This window comes from Carcharhinus amblyrhynchos, chromosome 12 (assembly GCF_965287045.1).
Source record: "Carcharhinus amblyrhynchos chromosome 12, sCarAmb.v2.hapA, whole genome shotgun sequence".
NCBI lineage: Eukaryota > Metazoa > Chordata > Chondrichthyes > Carcharhiniformes > Carcharhinidae > Carcharhinus > Carcharhinus amblyrhynchos.
Window position 1 is genome coordinate 81098021 of NC_137335.1, and position 21901 is coordinate 81119921.

Below are 21901 nucleotides of genomic sequence, written 5' to 3' on the forward strand. Positions count from 1 at the left end.
AATAACATCACCTCAGAAAAATGATGTAAGCTGTTTAGGTAAATTAGTGAGGTTTGAGGCTCTCTTATGCACTCAGTTGCGTGATATCAGATATGTGCATCTTCCAATGGTTCCATTTAGCCAGCAAATTGATGAACAAACCAGGAAGGTCCTTGGGTTCAGGTTAGCCTGTGTTCCATTGAATAATCCCAGTGGTAAAAATATGATCCTCAGTATCCCAGGTTGGTAAGAGGAGGCAAGAGTTAACATTACCCAGTGATTCCTGATTTCAGATGGAAGGGCAGAATCAGACTTGACAGGTAGTGTCACTTTGTTAGAATCAGGCACTTACCTGACGAGGGAGCAGCGCTCCAAAAGCTCGTGCCATCAAATAAACCTGCTGGACTTTAACCTGGTGTTGAGAGACTTCTTCCTTGGAATAGGTTAACACTACAGCGTCACAGGCTCACATAAATAATGGCTACTTCAACAAGGTACCACATTGCAGTCAGTGAAACTATTCGTCAGCAACAGCCAATACCCTAGGGTAAGGCAGAGCAGAAAATTATATTTAAAAACAAATATTCTTGAAGTGATATGAAGGAATGCAATAACATATGCTGTTGATTGGGAACAAACTAATTTTAAAAGCAAATCACCAAAACAATTTCAGACAACTAGAAAATTCATTAGTCTTGAACGAATAAGTAACAGAATCAATTAGGAACAAACCTGGGGACTTCTAAAGAATCTGTATTAATGTGACATCTTTTGAAGCCGCAGGGTATCCTGAAGTATTTTTGAAGTACAGGTGTTGTAGTAATGCACTCATATGAAAATAACTCAGTTATGGGGAGTAGCATTGTGGTACTGGCGCAGGACTAGTGATCCAGAAACCCAGGGGAATGCTCTGGGGACCTGGGTTTGAATCCCATCACAGTAAAGTTTGAATTTGATAAATAAATCTGGAATTAGAAGTTTAACAATGACTGATTACCACAAGAAGCCATCTGGTTCACTAGTGTTCTATAGGGAAGGAAATTTGCTGCCCTTACCTGGCCTACACGTAACTCCAGACCCACAGCAATGTGGTTGCCTAATTGCAATTGGGGGGATGGGGGTGGGGGCAGCCAGCGATGCCACATCCCATGAAAGAATATTAGGCAATAGAGCTTCAGAAGGAGGTGGCTCTCAAAAGTCATGGGTTAACTAGACAGGAAGTAATATGTCTGGTGGACATTGGAAGGTCTCATGATAAAATGCACCTGGACAGCTAGAAAGATAGATAATATCCAGATGAAAGCTTGAGAACCACTTAGAGCTTAAGCCTTTTGGTATCCTGAAATTTTCAATGGAGCACAAGCATGTGTACAGTTTTGATCTCCTTATGCAAGAAAGGATTATAATTGCATTAGAAGCAGTTCAGATAACAACTGGTCCCTGGGGATGAAAGTGTTGTCTTATGAGGAAAAGTTGAGCCAGTTATCCATGGGAATTTAGCAAAGTGATGATCTTATTGAAACATAATATCCTGAGGGGCTTGACTAGATAGAAGCCAAGACAATGTTCCTGGAAGCAATTTAAAAATTGAGGGTTGTCCATTTAAAGTCAAGATGAGAACCTTTTCTGAGAGTCTTTAGTCTGTGGAATTTCCTTCCCAGGGAGCAGTGGAAGCTGAGTCACTGAATATTTTTAAGGCAGGATTTCAATGACTCCCCTGTCAATTATCTAAGCATATAGGGGAAACAGGCAGGAAAGTGGAGCTGTGGCCACAGTCACATCAGCCATGATCTTATCAAATGGTGGAGCAGGCTCAAGGGACTGACTGGCCTGCTGCCGCTCCTAATTTGTGTGATCATTCACTGCCTTTCCCATCAAGAAGTATGCTTACAACATGGAAATTTGCACTTTTTTATTTCAACAAAGCGGAACAAAATGTGAAAGCTGTTTGACTGACCATTTTAAAAAACAGTTGAAAATTCTTTCAACCCACCTTCAAAGTTCTTTCTATTTTCATATTTACACATTTTGCATTTAAATAAGGATTTTGGTACAATACAGAACTAGTATAACAAATAGAATGTTGCAAGGCATCACCACATTGTGCAAAGCTAGTAAGTAAGCTTCTCCCTTAATTCCTTAGAACTGGGCAATAACAATTGCATTCCTTCAAACACTACCTACGGCAACAATAGCTTAATGATGGCATCATCCCACTAGAACTACACTGGGCATTTTCATATCCATGTTACTTCGAACTTGAATGCTTGTGGGAATCAGGGAAAAAGTTTGAATTGAAGTTTAGATCAGGACTCTCTTCTTGCATCAAGAGCAGCAGGGGAAAAGGTGAGAAATAGCTTGAAATAGAGAAAGGGATACATGCTTAAAGGAAGAAATTGACTATTTCCCTGATATGTTACACTCTCTTCTGAACAAATCCAGACCTGCAAGTGTGTTTAATTTGTCCTAAAAGACAAAAAAAAGTTTACTTTGAGATTGTCCAGGCCATATTGGAGTTCGTTCCAAGGGGCAATTTACTTGAAGAAACATTCTGGATCACAATAGGCATTCTGCTCAGTGTCTTTTCTTTTGAATTAGTCAAGATTGGGAATTCCTGTTAAACATGGCCAGCTGCTGAACACAGCAGGAATATGGAATTAACATTCATTTACAAAAGTCCAATATTACAAAAGCAAATGCCTTCTGCACCAACACAGTTCATATGAAAGGAGATTTGAGGGGAAAACACATGCAAGTCAGTCTAGCGAATGAACTTTCACTCTACTACCTACCACGAGCAATTAAATGGAACATTTTGGCATCTTCCAGTTATCTCTAGAATGCCCAAAGTTTAAGATAGAGAGAACCATTGTAAAACTGTCAACAGACAGCTGCAAAATAGCCAAGATAATAAGTGGAGCAACATGCACTGGTATGTGGGTTGCCTGCTCTTCAATAACATTATAATCACATTAGTGAAATCGTGAATCTTGAGGTTGATTTCTATTGGGTGGCATGTACTTATAAGGCACCAACATATGCCATGAAATGCTGTTATTTTACAACAGGTTTAGTCTTTAAGGTAGTCTTGAAGCAAAAAGCAATCACTTCTCTTCCTCTCTCATGGCCAGTCCAATGAAACCTAGGATATGATTGTATCATCCTAGAGTATCGGACACCAGTGCGTAACAGTTGTGGCATAAAACTCCCTATTACTGGATAAAACATTCTGTGGTAACCTCCCAATGATTGTAGCCTTAATGACTGATCTCTCTGGAGTTTCCCAGTGTGAAAACATGACATTAACAAGTAATTGAATGCTACTGGCGAACAAAGACCCAATGATACCCACAGCCATTGTTGCAAAAGGAAGTGTTTAAAGCAATTAAAACAAACCCAGCGTGGAATTAATTTTTTTTCCACCAAGAAAAAGAACCATTGTCATCTTGTCAACAGACCAAGTCACAGCACTTCAGCAGATTCAGAAAGTCATAACGTGTAAACAGTGCAAAACATTTGCTCATCACTCGAGAATAGAAAATTCACAGTATCCCATGTACTTACGTTGTGTTTTACTACATCTGATTCTTCTGCTAATAGGATTTAAGTGGGCAGAATTCCCAGCCTTTCAAAAATGGCAAATTGCAACATTTCTCCTGTACCACTTCTTCACCTGATGCATTACTGCCCTCCCCTTCCCCAGGATGCAAGTGTCTCAGGGAAATAATGCAGCCCAATCCTTCAATATTCTTTGTCCTTCTCTAGCTTTTAAGGCAAAATCTATTGTTCCTAGGTCACTGCTACTGAAAGAGGAGCAAAAGATTACAACTATTTCTGTTTCAGTTAACAATTAGCTAATAAGTAACAAAAACAAGGGACAAAATGCACAGGCCGCTGTCCTGCTGGATGGTTTCACAAACTGCTACACAAACCAGTAACGCAGCATCTTGGAAAGTCATAATGAATACTGACTACTGCAAGAAATATATTTATTCAGCAAGATTTTCATTCTGCGCATTCCTGTCACTTTGAAAGAAAAATGCCCAAGAATACTCAAGGGACCATTAAAAACTTTGTTCATCGGAAAACCAAAACTAATAAATTTGCTTTTTCTCACCCTCCCACAGCACCCACCCCCCACTAAAATCACAAACCTTTATAAATTCCAAAAATAGGAATTTACATGAAGGAATCTTGATTCCAACGGAGATGGACGAAAACAGACAATTTTTTCCAATGTCTTTAAGAATGCAGCTTTTTTTTTTAAGAAAGAACCGAATCAGCCTCCAAATTAAAAAAAACAAATCTACTGACATTTTTAGGGAGTAGTCAAATTTCTATTGTGACATACCAGCTATTGAATTTGGAAAAAGGAACAATCCAAGTGGATGGTGAATTTGACTTTTAAGAATAACCTCTGCCCCAACAAGGGAAATAATTTAAACAAATTTCCACCAGGGGTGCAATTTTGACCTGTGCTCTGCTTGGGTGCTAAACACTTGGAAATGAAGGTCATTTCTTCAACAGTCATCAGTATGTAGCAACACATATAACTTGGTGCCCAAAACCATCAACACAGGTAAATTTTAACCGATTCAGTGACTAACAAATTAGAAAGAGCTCCACACCTTTGTTCCCTTCAACTGAATGAAAATTTCAGAAGGAATTACTAATTCTGTTCTATTTTTGTTGAGTGGCAGATTGGGTCCAAATTAATTTTCATAAAATAACTGTTTTAGCGAGAGAGGAGGAGGGGGAAGAGAAAGGGAAACTACAAACAATAGGCAACTTCTTGAATTTATGGACTCTTGTGCTCCTCAAGGCAAGCATTAGCCATTGTCGTCGTCAAGTCTCTGCCAGCCTCATCAACCTAACTGGAAACAAGTGACTAAGATACAATCTGACCTTTAACAGTCGTGTACATTGTTTGATATACATATTTTTGAACTTGGGTTGCAAGTCAGTTCCACGTTTGATAAGTCTTCTGCTTCTCAAGCAAGACAGCTCATGACATTGCACAATAATGTATTTAACCTGAGAAGAAACCACACAGTAATGCATGGTTTCCCCCAAATAAGCCATATGTCTATGAAACAGCCAACTTAATAATGAGCCCCATGTGATATGTAAACTTTTACTTAAGCAAAATACCATAAATCAACACAAGTGACTTACCCCCAAAGGACAAGTGATGTAGACTCTGTCACACCTACACAATTTAGAGTTACCTCAAAGGTTTCAAGCAGTTACACAACAGTCAAAATGCAACTTTCAGATTCTGGGACACAGTCATGAAACTGCAGATGAATACACTGGCTATTGGTCTCTCACACCAATGTGTACTTAGCAAAACCAGTTTTGCACAGATCTTTCATGTTCAGGTGATGTGCCTTTGACAAAGTGTCAGGACGTTGTCTCAATTTTATTAAACTCAAGGAGGCAACAATAAATACAACAGAAAACCTTAAAAAAAAACCAACTTCCAAAAGTCATTTTAACCAAATACCAATTCTTATTGATTTTGAATATGAAGCTCCATTGTTGACTTCACTCTCTTACAAATTTTTTTTTGTCCAAAAGTGTGAATGAATTGCAGACCAAATAGTTCAAACAAAGAAAGATGTCTTTAAAAAGAGAGAAAAAAATCACAGCAAGCAATGTTCCACAATATACATGGAATGGTGTTTAGAATTTTCTGGTACTGCAATATGGGCAATCATCCCTTCATACCTGACAACTTCAATACACATAAGTTGCAAGGTAGGGGGAAACCTGAAAAGCGTTCGCCCACACACAGATTCAAACACATTGTTTTGCTACTCAATCAGGGTTAACAACAAAAGAACAGCCACGCACTGTTTTTTCAGCACAGTATATTTGCTCCAACGAATGCTGCATGAAATGCAGACAGGGCTTTAAACAACGCCACAATACAGTATTTTGCAATTCCCAAAAGTTACAGCAATTCTAATTAAGTCTCTGATTCTCCCCCAACCCTGCCCACCCCACACCAAATTATTCTTTTTACCATCTTACATCAGCATCTCTTAGTTCCCTTTATCTGAAAATTCCATTGTCTATGTGCAGAAAGAGTTGAAAACATTCCAAAACATATACAAGAAACTAAGATGAGAAAATGCAAGACTTAATCAGAGAAGGTTCCTGGCAAACTGGTTCTTGCAAACAAACTTCACACCTTCTCTTTGCTCACGAATTAAAATAACCAAAAAAAGTGCCCATTTAGTATTAAGGGCACTTGCACTATTTGGCTCAAGACAGAAGATGAAACAAATCATCTTAGCTTCCTTTGGCCAACTGATCTCTCAGAAACACATGGCTAACAAATGATTGCTCTTGTATCAAAATGAATAGCAGGAACTACTACACAACCTCGGGCAGGCATGAGTCAAATACTACACAGTAAGGATTATAGGTCTGTATCATTGTTTGGCTTTACATAAAAGACTGGGACAGGGTGATGGAAGGCTTCAATAAAGCATTCAGTTAAAACAAAGGCAGCCCTGGTGTATCAACTGACTCCTAACACTTGTAATTAATTTGCAATGAAAGTTCACTTCCGGGTCAGGAATTCTATACACGTGGGAGAAATGGCAGTGGGATGTTTCAATTTTGTGCTTAGATCCAGAATGGTTCACTGAAATTCCAGCAACCAACTTGGATATGTTCACCGAACTGGCCACTCAAAGATTACATAACCACCCAGGTTTGTGACCACCACTGAAAAATAGTGGGAACCTTTTTTCATGGGGTGGGCTCTTAGCGTGTGATTATTAGAACACTGTCAGGAAGTCATTAAAAAAAAACACCTAGCATCCCCCATCTTGGAAAACAAATGTGCAGATTATACAACATAGAGGAAACATGCACATCACTGGCATATATAAAGCAGTACAACATATTGAAAGTTCACAAAAATGTATCTAGTGACACTTTATTGTGTGCAGACCCCTCACTTTTTCTCTCTCCGGTGGTGTCTCCACATCAGTTTAAGCAGCCTTCTCACCGCCCCCCTCTATCCCCAAACCCTGCCTCCAGCCCACCTATCCTTCTGATAAGAGAAAAGCGCCTTTCCAATGTGGTAGCGCTCTGCGAGTCATACGGCGAAAGAAAATACGACAGTCACAGGTGAAGCACAGATGGGACATAATACTGACAAAAGAACTTTTCAATGGTGGGATGTTCACCATTTGTAGCTGGGAACTCAACATCACCCTTCTACAACATGCAATTGAGCCAGAATGCATGGCTTCCTGTGATGCTGTCTTTTGCCCGTCTCAGACCGGTAATGAAGTAGCTGTGTCAAATGATGACTTTAGCGTAGCTATGACGAAACAGTGACATCAGAGAGGGAGCCATTCCTGCTGTAGAAGAATTTGCTGAATGCGTCTTCGAGCAAAGTGGTTAACCTGCTCTGATCAATCTGTTCAAAGATAGGAAAAAGCAATGACTTCAAAGACAAAAGAAACAGTTTGTACATTTAGAAGAGGAATATTCTTCAATTCCTAGGGTCAGCACAAACGCTCACCCCATATCCATGCACATTTCTAAAACTATCAGCTTTAATAATAGCGTACAGCAAAAGAACATCAATATTTCAATTACCCTCCAGAATAAAGACATGTCACACCCTCCAAACTAGCCCTTTGATTGTCCATTATTTTAAATGCAAGTAGTATTTTCTACAATTGTAACACTTGTTAATACATAATTATTTGTTGGTTTACAAATTTCATCTACATGCAAAAGACAAGTTCTAATAAAAAATTAGAATAGAATTACAAATATTCCCTTATCAAACATGTGCAGTCATATCCATGCAAATTGCCTTGAGCTCTGAAATACACATTAGATTCCTAATAACTGGAATGGGTGGGTTATCTTATGAATAAAAGTTAGGCAGGCTAGGCTTGTATCTGCTGGAGTTTAGAAGAGTAAGAGGCGACTTGACTGAAACATACAAGATTGAGGGTCTTGGGTGCCTGGATGTGGAGAGCTTACTTCTTGTGGGAAAATCTAGACCAAAGAATCACTATTTAAAAATAAGAGGTTGCCCATTTAAAACAGATGTGGTGAACATTTTTCACTAAGCACCATCAGTCTTTGGAACTCTTCCTGAAAAGGCCTTGAAAGCAGTCTCTTTGAATACTTTAAAGGCAGAGATGCATAGATTCTTGATAAGCAATGGGGAAATAAGTTATCAGAGATGGTGGGGTGCAGATTTGAGGTAACAATCAGATCAGCCATGATTTTATTAAACGGCAGAGCAGGCTCAAGGGGCTAAATGGCCTATTACTCTTCATTCACATTAATCTCTAGAAAAGAGTCAGTAGTTCAGCATTCGACTATTAATCACACAAGAGGTTCAATGATGTTCATTTTGGTCAGAACAATTGAAATATGATAATGAAAAGATAGGACGGTTAGAAATATTTTACAATTCCTTCTGTTCAGAAGGAAGATGTGGTTTGCAGTTTTAAGCTAATTACATAGTTTTCATAAAATAGTTAAATAAATCAACTGATTTGCATGCCCAGGAATGTGGGGAATGACCGCATGGATAATGCACCTGAGTGTTTGCAGCACTTGGATAGCCAATACTGAGCAATGGGGTGGTGGTACACAATAGGAAAAAATAAATGCTACAATTTTTGATTACCTCACTGATGAATCCCAGCTGCACAAGTTCTGCTGCCAGCTCCTGACAGCTTTCATCTAGAAGGAACAGAGAAGTGTTAGTGCCACTCATTGCTTGAGAAGTAGTGACCTTGCTTCTGGTAATTTAGCCCAGCTGTTTCAGTTGGTGGTTCTGTCAAAGGTGGCATTTCTAAACATTAAATTCTTCCTTGTCTCATTATTTTCTTAAACCTCATTATTTGTAACTACTGCAATATGTATGCCCCCATAAATGTTCCCCAGGCAACATTCTCTCAGGCCTTTGCCTTTTTTTCCAAAGGTTCGTCTGTTTAAAAGACAATGAGATAGCTAGGGACCCTCATAATTCCCTCCACCTCCAGACAGAAAGCACCACATTATGCCAAAATACCCAATAAAAACTTGGCCAGAATCAAACAACTCCGTGCCCTATTTACCTGCAGCACAGAAGGATAACATATCAAGAAACAATTGTTACGTTCTCTCAACAGTTAATAGATAGATGAGATTAACTTAGGAGCTAACTCAACGTTGCAAATATCATCAAGTCACATCATAAAATTCACAGAGTATCAAAGATGCTGAAAAATTGGCTGGGAAAGAGGTAAAAGTCAATTTCACGCTTTTCCACCTAACCTCTGGCAGAGGACTTGCCTCTGAGCTGGGCTGAAATGCTCCCTCAGTTGTATTACCCAAATAGTGATGACTGAGTACACAAGGATCTCCAGCATTCTTCAGGTATGCTCTATGTACAGCCCACTATTTGTCAACAGAGCAATTTGATAGCTTTTTAAAGAAAAACTAATTTCTTAGCTTGCTCTTTGTGCTTATAGGCACCTTTGCAAAGGCCCAAGTGTTCACCCAAAGAATTTTACGTGTTCTGTTTGTCCAAAATCCAAAGTTTGTGCACCGCTTATAGATTTGAAAAGCCTCACTTGTTTAAAAGTTTGCTGTGCTTTAAGGCTATAACCCCATATGTGTCAATCATGCTACTTGAAGGTTTCCATCAACATTCCTGGATGTTGCTAATTGAAAGAGTCTTGAAGTTTTGTTCCTCTTTGTGGGTTTGGCAGGGATGGGGGAAGTGGGAGAAAGAGAAGAGCCCGGTGTTCTAAGATTCTTGGTTTTCACAAGGACAAACAACCAGGAGGTCATATATGGAAAGGTAACAAGTAGCATCATCTTCAGAGACAGATGCTGGGAACATAATTGATGTTGCAGATGAAGATGGGTGGGCCTAAGAAAATATCAAGAATTCCTGAAGTGAAGTCTTGCAGTTGAGATCATCAGCCTCCAATATTTGCAACAATCTTCCTTTGTGCTTGATGTGACATTTTCCCCTCAATTTCCAATACTTTTAAGTTTTACTAGGGTTCCTTGATGCCAGACTTAGTCAAATGCTACCTTCCTGTAAAAGGCACTAATTCATCACTTAAATTCAAATCTTTTGTCCATGTTTGTACTAAGGCTGTAATGAGGTCTTGAGCCAAGTGGTCTTAGTGGAACTCAATCTGTGAACACCTCATTGCTGAGTAAATGCCACTTGATAACACTGGCAACAACACTCCACCACTTGAATAATGATTGTGCTAGATTAACCTGTGCTAATTGGCCAGTTTGGGTTTTTAAAATTCTTTCATGGGAAATGGACATTGCTGGCAGGGTCAGCATTTGTCAACCAAGGCCAATTGCCCTTAAAGTGGTGGTGAGCCACTTTTCTGAACCACTGCCTTCGAAGTGGTGTAGTTACACCCACTGTTAGGAAATTCCAGGATTTTTATCCTGTGACAGTGAAGGAACAGTGATATAACTTCAAGTCAGGACAGTGCATGGCTTGGAGGTAATGGTACTCTCAGGCATATGCTGCCCTTATCCATCTTGGTGGGACAGGTCATAGGTTGGAAGGTGCTGTTGAAAAAGCCAGGTGAGTTGCTGCAGTGATCTTGTACAAGGTATACAATGCTGCTACTGTGCATGGTGGAGGGAGCAAATGTCTAGGTCAGTGGATGATCAAGCGGTTGCTTTGTCCTGGATGGAGCTTTTAAATATGGTTGGAGGTTTACCCATCCAGTCAAGTGGACAGTATTCCATTACATGCTTGATTTGGGTCTTGTAGATGGTGGAAGAGCTTCAGGGAGTCAAGAGTTGAGAGGTGCTAAACATTGCACCAGCAAACATCCCACTTCTGAGATCTTGCGATAAAGGGAGCATCTTCGGTGAAACAGCTGAAGATAGTTGGGCCAAGGACACTACAGTGAGGAGCTCCTAACTTCCAATAACCACAAACGTCTGCCTTTGAGCGAAGTAAAGCTCCGACCAGTGGTCCTACTTTTGGTGACAAGACACCTTGTCAATTTTCCATGTTACCAGGTATTGTTGGTGTCCTGGAACAGTTTGGTAAGAAGCACACATCTAGTTGTAGCGCACAGCTCTTTAGGACTACAGCTGGGCTGTTACCAGGCCGTATTATCTTTGTTGCATTCAGATATATCTAAATAACACATGGAACTTATTAAATTAGCTGAAGAGTTAATTAATCTCTAATGCTGGGGACTTTCAGAGGAGATGGAGCATCCATTTGGCACTTCTCACTGAAGGGATCTGCAAATGTTCAGCCCTGTCTTTCCCATCAGTAAGGATGGCATTACCTATGGAGCCTCTTCCTCCAGTATGTTTACTTTTTCATCTGTATTCACAATTTGACATAGCTGGACTGCAGAACATTGATCTGACTTGTCATCTGTGGGACTGATTAGCATGTTATTTCTTTTATTTAGCATGCAAGCAGTCCAATGTTTTAGCTTCACCAGGTAGGCATCTGATTTTTTTGTTAGGCCTGTACTCTTCCTGGAACGCTCTATATTGTACTGGAGCTGGTCACCTGGCTTAATGATACAGTGAGGGGTATATCAGACTGTGAGGTGACAGAATGGGGTTGATTAAAATTCTGCTGATGGTCCAGTGTCTCATAATGCCCCATCTTGAGCTGCAAGATCTGATCCAAATGCCTCTTATTTGGCAATCAGAATAGGGGCAGGATTTGGTGATGAGGAGTAATAATGGTGTGTGAAATAATAAAGAAAATTGATTACTGGATGCATTTGACAGGCATTGGATCACAAGTCAGAACATGTCGCATTGACATTAGAGAGCAATTTTGTGACAATCTGAAATTTGGTTTTGTTCAGCCCATCTCAAACGGTACACAGACGTACCAGGAAGCGGTTCTGAAAAATGACATTATGTTGGGATGCAAGATGAAGTAATGTACATAAGATAATCATTTTGTATCTGAAAAATGCTGCTTCCTTCTAGCTGTCCTTTAACAAATTAATTCATAAGAACATAAGAAATAGGAGCAGGAGTAGGCCATCTAGCCCTTCGAGCCTGCCCCGCCATTCAATAAGATCATGGCTGATCTGTTGTGGCTCAGTTCCACTTTCCCGCCCTCTCCCCATAACCCTTAATCCCCTCTCTTATCAAGAACCCATCAACCCGCTTCTTAAAAATATTTAGCGAGGCAGCCTCCACCACTTCAACGGGCAGAGAATTCCAGAGATTCACCACCCTTTGAGCGAAGAAGTTCCTCCTCAACTCCGTTCTAAACCGCCTCCCCTTTATCTTGAGGCTGTGCCCCCTAGTCCTACTGTCTTTTTTGAGCGGGAAGAGTCTCTCCACCTCTATCCTATCCATCCCATTCATCATCTTATACGTCTCAATGAGATCTCCCCTCATTCTTCTAAACTCTAACGAGTACAAGCCTAGTTTATTCAGCCTCTCCTCATAGCTCAATCCCCTCAACTCCGGTATCAGCCTAGTAAACCTCCTCTGCACTCCCTCCAGGGCCAAAATATCCTTGCGCAGGTGCGGCGCCCAAAACTGCACACAGTACTCCAGCTGCGGCCTCACCAATGCCCTATACAGCTGCAGCAAGACCTCCCTACTTTTATATTCAATCCCCCTCGCTATGAAGGCCAGCATCCCATTCGCCTTCCTGACCACCTGCTGCACCTGCAAGCTGGGTTTTTGCGACTCATGCACAAGGACCCCGAGGTCCCTCTGCACCGTCGCCTGCTGCAGTTTTTCGCCACATAAGTAATAGTCCTTCCTACCATTCTTCCTACCAAAGTGGACCACCTCACACTTGCCAACATTAAATTCCATTTGCCATTTCCTGGCCCATTCGCCCAGCCTATCTAGATCCTTCTGCAGACTCTCCACACCCTCTGCACAATTTGCCTTTCCCCCAATCTTGGTGTCATCAGCAAATTTCGACACCCTGCACTCGGTTCCCTCCTCCAGATCATCTATATAAATGGTAAATAGCTGAAGCCCCAGCACCGACCCCTGGGGCACCCCACTAGTCACCAACCGCCAATCCGAATAGCACCCATTGACCCCCACTCTCTGCCTCCTATTTGACAACCAATCCTCTATCCACGCTAACACCCTACCCCCAACTCCATGTCCCCTGACCTTCTGCAATAACCTCTTGTGAGGTACCTTGTCAAACGCCTTCTGAAAATCCAGAAAGACCACATCCACCGGCTCTCCTCTATCCACTGCCCTAGACACATCCTCATAGAACTCCAGTAAATTTGTCAGACACGACTTCCCTTTAATGAAACCGTGTTGCGTCCGCCCTATCAAGCAATTCCCTTCAAGATGCCTCGCAATTTCCTCCTTAATGACAGATTCTAACATTTTACCTACCACAGACGTTAAACTAACCGGTCTATAATTCCCCGCCTTTTGCCTGGCACCCTTCTTAAACAACGGCGTAACATTAGCCGTTTTCCAATCTTCCGGCACTTCCCCGGAATCCAGCGACGTCTGGAAAATAACCACCAAGGCATCCACTATAACCTCCGCCATTTCTTTCAGAACCCTCGGATGCATTCCATCCGGTCCTGGGGACTTGTCCACAATCAGCCCCTCCAGTCTGTCGAGCACCACCTCTCTAGTAACAGTAATGTCATTAAGACCCTCCATTCCTACCACCTTTCCATCTCTAACACCCGGCAAATTATTCACGTCCTCCTCCGTGAAGACAGAAACAAAAAAGTTATTCAAGACCTTAGCCATATCCCCATCCCCTACCACTAGCTCCCCTTTCTCATCCTCTAAAGGACCAACGTTCACCCTAGCCAGCCTCTTCCTTTTTATATATTTATAAAAACTCTTGCTATCCTTTTTTATATTAAGTGCTAGCCCAGCCTCATAGCTTCTCCTACCCTCCTTTAACAACTTCTTTGTCAATCTTTGTTGACATTTAAACCTTTCCCAATCCTCTTCTCGCCCACTGCTCTTAGCTACTCTAAATTCCTCCGCTTTTAATTTAACACTTTCCTTCACCTCCTTCGTTATCCATGGCTTATTACCTCTCCTCCTACTGTCCTTTTTAACCATCGGAATAAATTTCTGCTGAGCACCAAGAAAGATCTCCTTAAAGATCCTCCACTGCTCCTCAGCAGACCTACCTTCCAACGCACTCCCCCAGTCCACATTTGCCAATTCTTCTCTCATCCTACCATACTCCCCTCTATTCAAACAAAGGACGCGTGTCCGGGAACCCACTTTCTCCTCCTCCATCTGCACCAGAAACTCCACCACACAATGATCACTCTCTCCAAGAGGATCCTTCACCGCAAGGTCCCTAATTCTACCAGCCTCATTACATAGCACCAGATCCAAGATAGCTCGCTCCCTCGTCGGCTCCAACACACACTGTTCAAGGAAATTATCCCGGCAGCATTCCAAGAACTCCTCCTCGAGCCCACCTCGTCCAACATGGGTCGACCAATCAATATGCAGATTGAAATCTCCCATAACTACTGCCGTCCCATTCCTGCACGCTGCACTTACTTGCGTGTTAACAGCCCGCCCCACCTCCACATCATTATTCGGGGGCCTATAGACGACACCCACCAGCGACTTCCTCCCTTTGCTGTTCCTAATCTCCACCCACAACGATTCCACGTTCTGCTCTTTGGCTCCGATATCATCCCTTGCTACCACCTTGATACTATCCTTAATCAGCAGAGCTACGCCACCCCCTCTTTCCTCCTGCCTATCCTTCCTAAACACTTGATAGCCCTGTACATTCATCTCCCAGTCCCTGTCACCTTGCAGCCACGTCTCTGTAATGGCCACCAGATCGTATCCATTTGTGTCGATCTGCGCCACCAGCTCATCCACTTTATTCCGAATGCTTCGTGCATTCAGATAAAGCGCTTTCATCCCAGCCTTCACCTGGACCCTATTTGCCGTAACGCCACCAATTGGGACATCCTCGGCCTCTTCCCTTACCTGTACCCTATCCTTAACTTTAGACCTCGTAGCGTCACCTACCCTCGCATCCTCCCCCCCCCTAATTAGTTTAAAGCCCTGTCTACAGTCCTCTTTACTCGATTCGCCAACACTCTGGTCCCAGCACGATTCAGACCAACCCCATCCCGCCCGAACAAGTCCCACCTACCCCAATACTGGCGCCAATGCCCCATAAATTCAAACCCATTCCTCCCACACCAATCCCTGAGCCACCCATTCACTTCCTTTATCCTGTCAATCCTACGCCCGTCTGCACTCAGTTCAGGCAGTAGCCCAGAGACGACCACCTTGTCGGTTCTACTTTTTAATTCCATTCCCAGCTTCTCATACTCCCTCCCCAGATCCTCAGTCCGCACTTTGCCTACGTCGCCGGCACCCACATGTACTACAACGACCGGGTTCTCACCCTCCCACTCCAGGTTCCTCTGCAGCCCAGCTGCGACATCCTGTACCCGAGCACCAGGCAGACAACACACCCTTCTGTGCACTTTGTCATTGTGACAAAGGACAGTGTCAATACTCTTCACCCCACTATCTCCAATCACTACTACGTTCCTTTTCCCCTTCTCTTTGCCTATGTCCTGCTGCATCACTGTACCGTGTGCAGTTTGCTCACCAACCTCGTCCTCTTCCAGACTGGAAGCAAGAACCTCAAACCTGTTATGCAGATTAAGAGGCTGAGGCCTCCGCTCCTCACCCCCCTTCCTCCTCCTCCCAGCAGCCCCCTTTTGTCCCTGACCCTTAGATTTAGCCAGTCTAGGGGCACCCTCTCTCCCCCTGATGAGCCTCAGTGTCTGTAGCTCAGAGGCCAGCTCATCCACCTTGAGCTGGAGCTCCTCCAGCAACCTGCACTTACTGCAGACATGGTCACTGGGAAGGACCCTGGGGTCCGCCAGTTCCCACATCATACAGAAACCACACATCACATGCCCCTCCATTTTCTCCATTATTCACTGTAATTTTTTATGGGGAAAAAATTTTTTTCCTTGTTTCTTGCTGTAGTAGTTTTGAAAAAATTTTTTTTCCTTGTTTTTTTTTCAAACAAACTCACCTGGCCTTTTTCCTTCAAGCCCTTTTTGATATTAAGCCCTATTAACTCACTCTGCTTCCCACTCACTCCGCTGTCCGCTCAGACGCTGCCCGCTGTCTACACCAGGCCTCCTTTTAAACCTGGCGCTGATTTAAAGCAGGCTGGTCCACAAATGCCTTTTCACCACACCCTCAGAATTCTTAAAGCAGTAAATACAATAAATAAATGCTTTAAACAGTTCTACAAAGAGTAAAGTGCTTTAAACTTATTTTAAACAGGTTTTTAACAGGTAAAATCTTAGCTCTCTCTCTCTCAGCTCCAGCAAACAATGGAAGGCTTCACCGTGTGGCCCCTTGATAATTAAAGCAGGCTGGTCCACAAATGCCTTTTCACCACACCCTCAGAATTCTTAAAGCAGTAAATACAATAAATAAATGCTTTAAACAGTTCTACAAAGAGTAAAGTGCTTTAAACTTATTTTAAACAGGTTTTTAAACAGGTAAAATCTTAGCTCTCTCTCTCTCAGCTCCAGCAAACAATGGAAGGCTTCACCAATTCTAAATCAATACAGTTTGTTCGATCAATTTGATGGTCTAATTTAAATTAGTGAAATTAAACAAATCATGTCTTCTGGTAAAGTAGTGAAATTCAGAGGGGCACAAAGTAATAGATGAAAGTACATACTGGGCAACAGGTCACAGCTGAGGTGTCTATTTAGCTTGTCTTCCAGTTTCAAGAGTAGAGTTAACTGAAGGAGAAAAGAAACAGCAACAAATAAGGAAATGTTCGTCTTTTCGTTCCCCCTGCCAGTTCCCAGCTGACAAAGATTAACTGTCAAGCACATCAACACATCTGGTCTGCAACTTATCAACTCATGATAAACCCCGTGATATTTCTAATTGAATAGATCAGTTATAAATGAGTGTAAAGTGCCCTCAATGGCTTATTGAGTAAACATACCATGTAATAAAGTACTGAAAGAATAGAAAAACCTAGGTTCAATGCCAAATTAGTTAATCTAACCTATGGCAGCACAAAGACACTTCCATATCTATATAGCACCTCACCATGTCTTCTGGATGCCTCAAAACACTATTACTTTTGAACTGCACTTATTTATATTCAAAATGTGCATAGCCAGATACCATAAAGAGCAGACAAATGACCATTGAGATCTTTCAAGTGGTTTGACTGAAGGAGAAATGCTCATCAAAAAAAAAGGCAAACCCCCTTTCTTCTAAACAGCATGATGGTATTGCCTCTCTGAACTGGCAGAATGGAGGTCGAAATTTTAAACATAACACCAAAGATGCAAATCTCCCCCCTAGTGATGGCTGCTGTTCTATGCTCACATCTTTGAATGGGATTTAAATCCACAATCTCTGACCTAAGTTTAAATATTCCCAATTGATGAATGCAAGGACAGCAGTTGCTGATAGCACATCTGGACTGGAAACTTGGATGGCAAAATCAAAATTGAGGAGGGGAAGATTCTTTACCATTTAATATTCCTTTACGAATATTGAGTAAGGACATATGGGAGGTTAGTTCAAAGTTTCTCTAACAAGCATCCTGTCAACAGGATGCATCAAGTGGTCAGGAAGGCAAATGGGATGCTGGCCTTCATAGCAAGGGGGATTGAATATAAAAGGAGGGAGGTCTTGCTGCGGCTGTATAGGGCATTGGTGAGGCCACAGCTGGAGTACTGTGTGCAGTTTTGGGCGCCGTACTTACACAAGGATATTTTGGCCTTGGAGGGAGTGCAGAGGAGGTTTACAAGGCTGATGCCGGAGTTGAGGGGGTTGAGCTATGAGGAGAGGCTGAATAAATTAGGCTTGTACTCGTTAGAGTTTAGAAGAATGAGGGGAGATCTCATTGAGACATATAAGATGATGAATGGGATGGATAGGATAGAGGTGGAGAGACTCTTCCCGCTCAGAAAGGACAGTAGGACTAGGGGGCACAGCCTCAAGATAAAGGGGGGGCGGTTTAGAACGGAGTTGAGGAGGAACTTCTTCACTCAAAGGGTCGTGAATCTCTGGAATTCTCTGCCCGTTGAAGTGGTGGAGGCTACCTCGCTAAATATTTTTAAGACGCGGGTTGATGGGTTTTTGATAAGAGAGGGGATTAAAGGTTATGGGGAGAGGGCGGGAATGTGGAACTGAGCCACGACAAATCAGCCATGATCTTATTGAATGGCAAGGCAGGCTCGAAGGGCTAGATGGCCTACTCCTGCTCCTATTTCTTATGTTCTTATGTAACACTATCTGTTAACGTTTGTTTTAATGGCATCATACCTCACAGTCAGTATTGTCAAGAAAAAAAACGTAAAGAAAACAAATTTAATGATAAATGTCTGACCAACAGCAGGATCAAAATTTCGTATTCCTGACTGCCTGAGATTTTAAAGAAAGATATCGCCAATTGAATATTAATTATCAAGGTTATCACCACAAAAAACCAGAAACATCTAAGAGACAATAACACAGAATAGAATTTTTCTTTTTGTAGATTTTCCACATGGCAATATAAAGATGTGCCTGGACAATACATTTTGTCAGATAACATGCACCTACGCGCAATAGTAACACAATTTTTGATATACACTGACTGAGTTATGCTTTCAAATGGGATTTTCTGACAATGCTCTACTCTTATAAATATAAACTCATCCAACACAAGCATTAGCGTTCACACAGCTTCAATATTGTTAGCTTCAGGAAAATAAACACGTACAAGAAACAATCAGCTCAATATTGCTTTAGTAGAAGGGAGGGAGCTTACGTGATGCTTGGCTCCTTCATCAACTGGCTCAATATTGCAGTGCATCTGAACGACCTATGAAAATGCCAAAGAATAAAAAAATGTGATGGTCAACTCTCATATCATTTCCATGACTGCAGGTGGATATCTCAGTTAAACTAATAATTTTACTTCCAAATAATTTGAAACCCACAAAATAAGATGCAAGGAAGAAACCCTAAAGATAAGTCATATAGACTTGAAACGTTAACTTTGCTTCTCTTTTCACTGATAATTTTGAGCTTTTCCAGCAATTTCTGTCTTTATTGCCGATTTCCAGCATCCACAGTATTTTGTTTTATGTTAAAATAGTAGTAATGCTGGCTCACTGGGTCTGCAAAATTTTAACTTGTCTCTATGTGACTGAACATCTCAAAATCTAAAAGAAGGCTTGTAGGAGGCCCATGTGAGTTGAGATCTTTGAAAAACAAGAAGGTAAATAGGCAGTTTCCATAGCTCTGCTTCACAAATACAATGTGATCACAATACTTACTAACCACAGAATGCAATGTGCCACTTTAAGGTTTTGACATGGACTTTTTGGTAGTGGAGATTAAATGAGAGCCCCAACACTACAGGGCTACCATTCTGACTGGACTTGTAGTGTTCATTGGTGTTGATTTAATATCTTGGAATTCCAGACATTACATGACCATGGGAGAACCATCAATACAGCCAGCATAATTAAGGGCCCCAGGCACCCTGGACATAGTCTCTTCCACCTTCATCCGTTGGGAAAAAGGTGGAAAAGTCTGAGGACACATACCAACCAACTCAACAGCTTCTTCCCTGCTGCCATGAGACTTTTCAATGGACTTACCTCACATTAAGTTGATCTTTCTCTACACCCTAGCTATACTGTAACTCTACATTCTGCGTTCTCCATAGCATGTCTGTATAGCATGCAAGAAACAATACTTTTCACTGTATACTAATACATGTGACAATAATAAATCACATCAAAAAGGGCTGTAGTGACTCAAAAATGTTTTCTCCGGGCATCATACACAAACAATAAGGTTTCTGAGCGAACTGGCTTAGTTGAAAAGTAATCTTGTGAAAGTGAGAAACAACATTACCTTCCTGGTCTCCAACTCTGCAGGCTCTGGTGTTGGGGTTTTCACAGATGGTGGGATAATAGGTGATGTCACAGTCTCCTGTTGTGGCTGTTGAGGCATGGGCATTCCAAACGCAGTCAAAGGATAAATACCATTCCTTCAGGTTAAAGTTAAGGTCAAAGATCACTTGCACTGATAACAGTACATACAGAAAACAAATATTTAACTTTCAGGTTAGCAACTTCTGGGTCATGCTATTTTATACAATTGCAAAATAGTTATAAAATCAAGTTTAACTTAGTCCATGTGATAGGCAATGGGGAAAGTTGTTTAACCAACCTTGCTGTTAAATTCTTACCTCACATCCTCCAAAAATTTATCCAACTCCAGTGCAGGAAACTGGGAGAATCTGTAAGGAAGAACGGAATTTTTAAGAAAAACCTCTTTTCTATTTGTTCATGGGATGTGGGCACGACTGGCCAATTCAGTACTGGCCAGTTCAGAATTTACTGCCCAAAACTAATTTTCCTTGATATGGTGGTGGAGAGCAGATTTCATGAACTGCTGCAGCCCACGTGTTCTAACAATGCACAGTGCTGTTGGGAAGGGAGTTCCATGATTTTGATCCAGCGACAGAAGTTCCAAGTCAGGATGGTGAGAGACTCAGTGGGAAATCTGCAGGCAGTGATGATCCCATGCGTTTATTACCCTATCCATGGGTTTAAAGATTGCAATCAAAGTTGAGTTGCTACAGTGCATCTTGCTGATGGTACACATACGTTGCCACTGTGCATCAATGGTGGAGGGATTGGATGTTGGAAGTGGTGGAAAGGATGCTAATAAATTGGGCTGCTTTACCCTGGACGTTGTCAGGTTTCCTGAATGTTGTTGGAGTAGCACTTATCTAGCCAAGTACAGAGTAATCCTTATATGCCTGATTTGGTGAACAGATGTTGGGGAATTAGGTGGTGAGAATTCTGAGTCTCTAACCTGCTCTCGCGGCTACAATACTTATATGGCTGGTCCAGTTCAGTTTCTGGTCAATGGTAAAGTACCAGGATGTTGACAGTGGAGGATTCAGCAAAAGTAATCCATTGAATGTTAAGGGGCAGTGGTTAGATCCTCCTTTTTGAATATGTCATTGCCTGGTACTTAAATGGCAAGTAACGTTTGTGCCACATATCTGCCCAAGAATGAATATTATCCAGGTCGTGCTGCATATAGACACTGACTGCTTCAATACGAGTCGTCATGAATGGTGCTGAAAATTATCCAATTTGCAAACATTCGTACTTCTGACCTTATGATGGAGAGAAAGTAATTTATCAAGCAGCCAAACATGACTGGATCTGGGACACTACCAGGAGAAATTCCTGCAATGACATCCTGGAACTGACATGATTGACATCTAATAACCACAACCACTTTCTTTGGTGCTAGGTATGACATCACAACCATGTTCTTCCCATTAATTTCCTTGAAGGCACACTCGGTCAAATGCTGCCTTGATGTCAAAGACAGTCACTGGAGTTGATTAAAAGTTTTTTTTTGTTAGTGTGACGAGTGGTGTGCCACAGGGATCAGTGCTGGGTCCATTGTTGTTTATCATTATATCAATGATCTGGATGATAATGTGGTAAATTGGATCAGCAAATTTGCTGATGATACAAAGATTGGAGGTGTCGTGGACACTGAGGAAGGTTTTCAAAGCTTGAAGAGGGATTTGGACCAGCTAAAAAAAAAATGGGCTGAAAAATGTCTGCATTAAATTCCATCTGCCAAGTGCAAGGTATTGCACTTTGGAAGGACAAACCAAGGTAGAACATAAAGGTAAATGGTAGGACACTGAAGAGTGCAGTAGAACAGAGGGATCTGGGAATACAGATACATAATTTCCTAAAAGTGGCGTCACAGATAGATAGGGTCATGAAGAGCGCTTTTGGAAGATTGCCTTTATAAATCAAAGTATTGAGTATAAGAGTTGGAATGTTATGGTGAGGTTGTATAAGACATTGGGGAGGCCGAATTT

At 41.7% G+C, this 21901-nt stretch overlaps 1 protein-coding gene across 2 annotated transcripts in view; it reads right to left on the reverse strand.

Annotated features, from left to right (window-relative positions):
• Nucleotides 1-1876: 1876 nt before the first annotated feature.
• Nucleotides 1877-21901, reverse strand: part of LOC145351154 (nuclear receptor-binding protein-like) — a 95407-nt gene continuing 75382 nt past the window's right edge. For both annotated transcript variants that reach the window (XM_080200829.1, XM_080200828.1), the window contains 6 exons: nt 20231-20281; nt 19894-20029; nt 18797-18850; nt 16697-16760; nt 8657-8712; nt 1877-7420 (listed from right to left, as the gene is read on the reverse strand). In XM_080200829.1, coding sequence (XP_080056955.1) covers nt 7322-7420; nt 8657-8712; nt 16697-16760; nt 18797-18850; nt 19894-20029; nt 20231-20281 — 460 coding nt within the window. In that variant the 3' untranslated portion in view covers nt 1877-7321. The remainder of the gene's footprint in view (nt 7421-8656; nt 8713-16696; nt 16761-18796; nt 18851-19893; nt 20030-20230; nt 20282-21901) is intronic.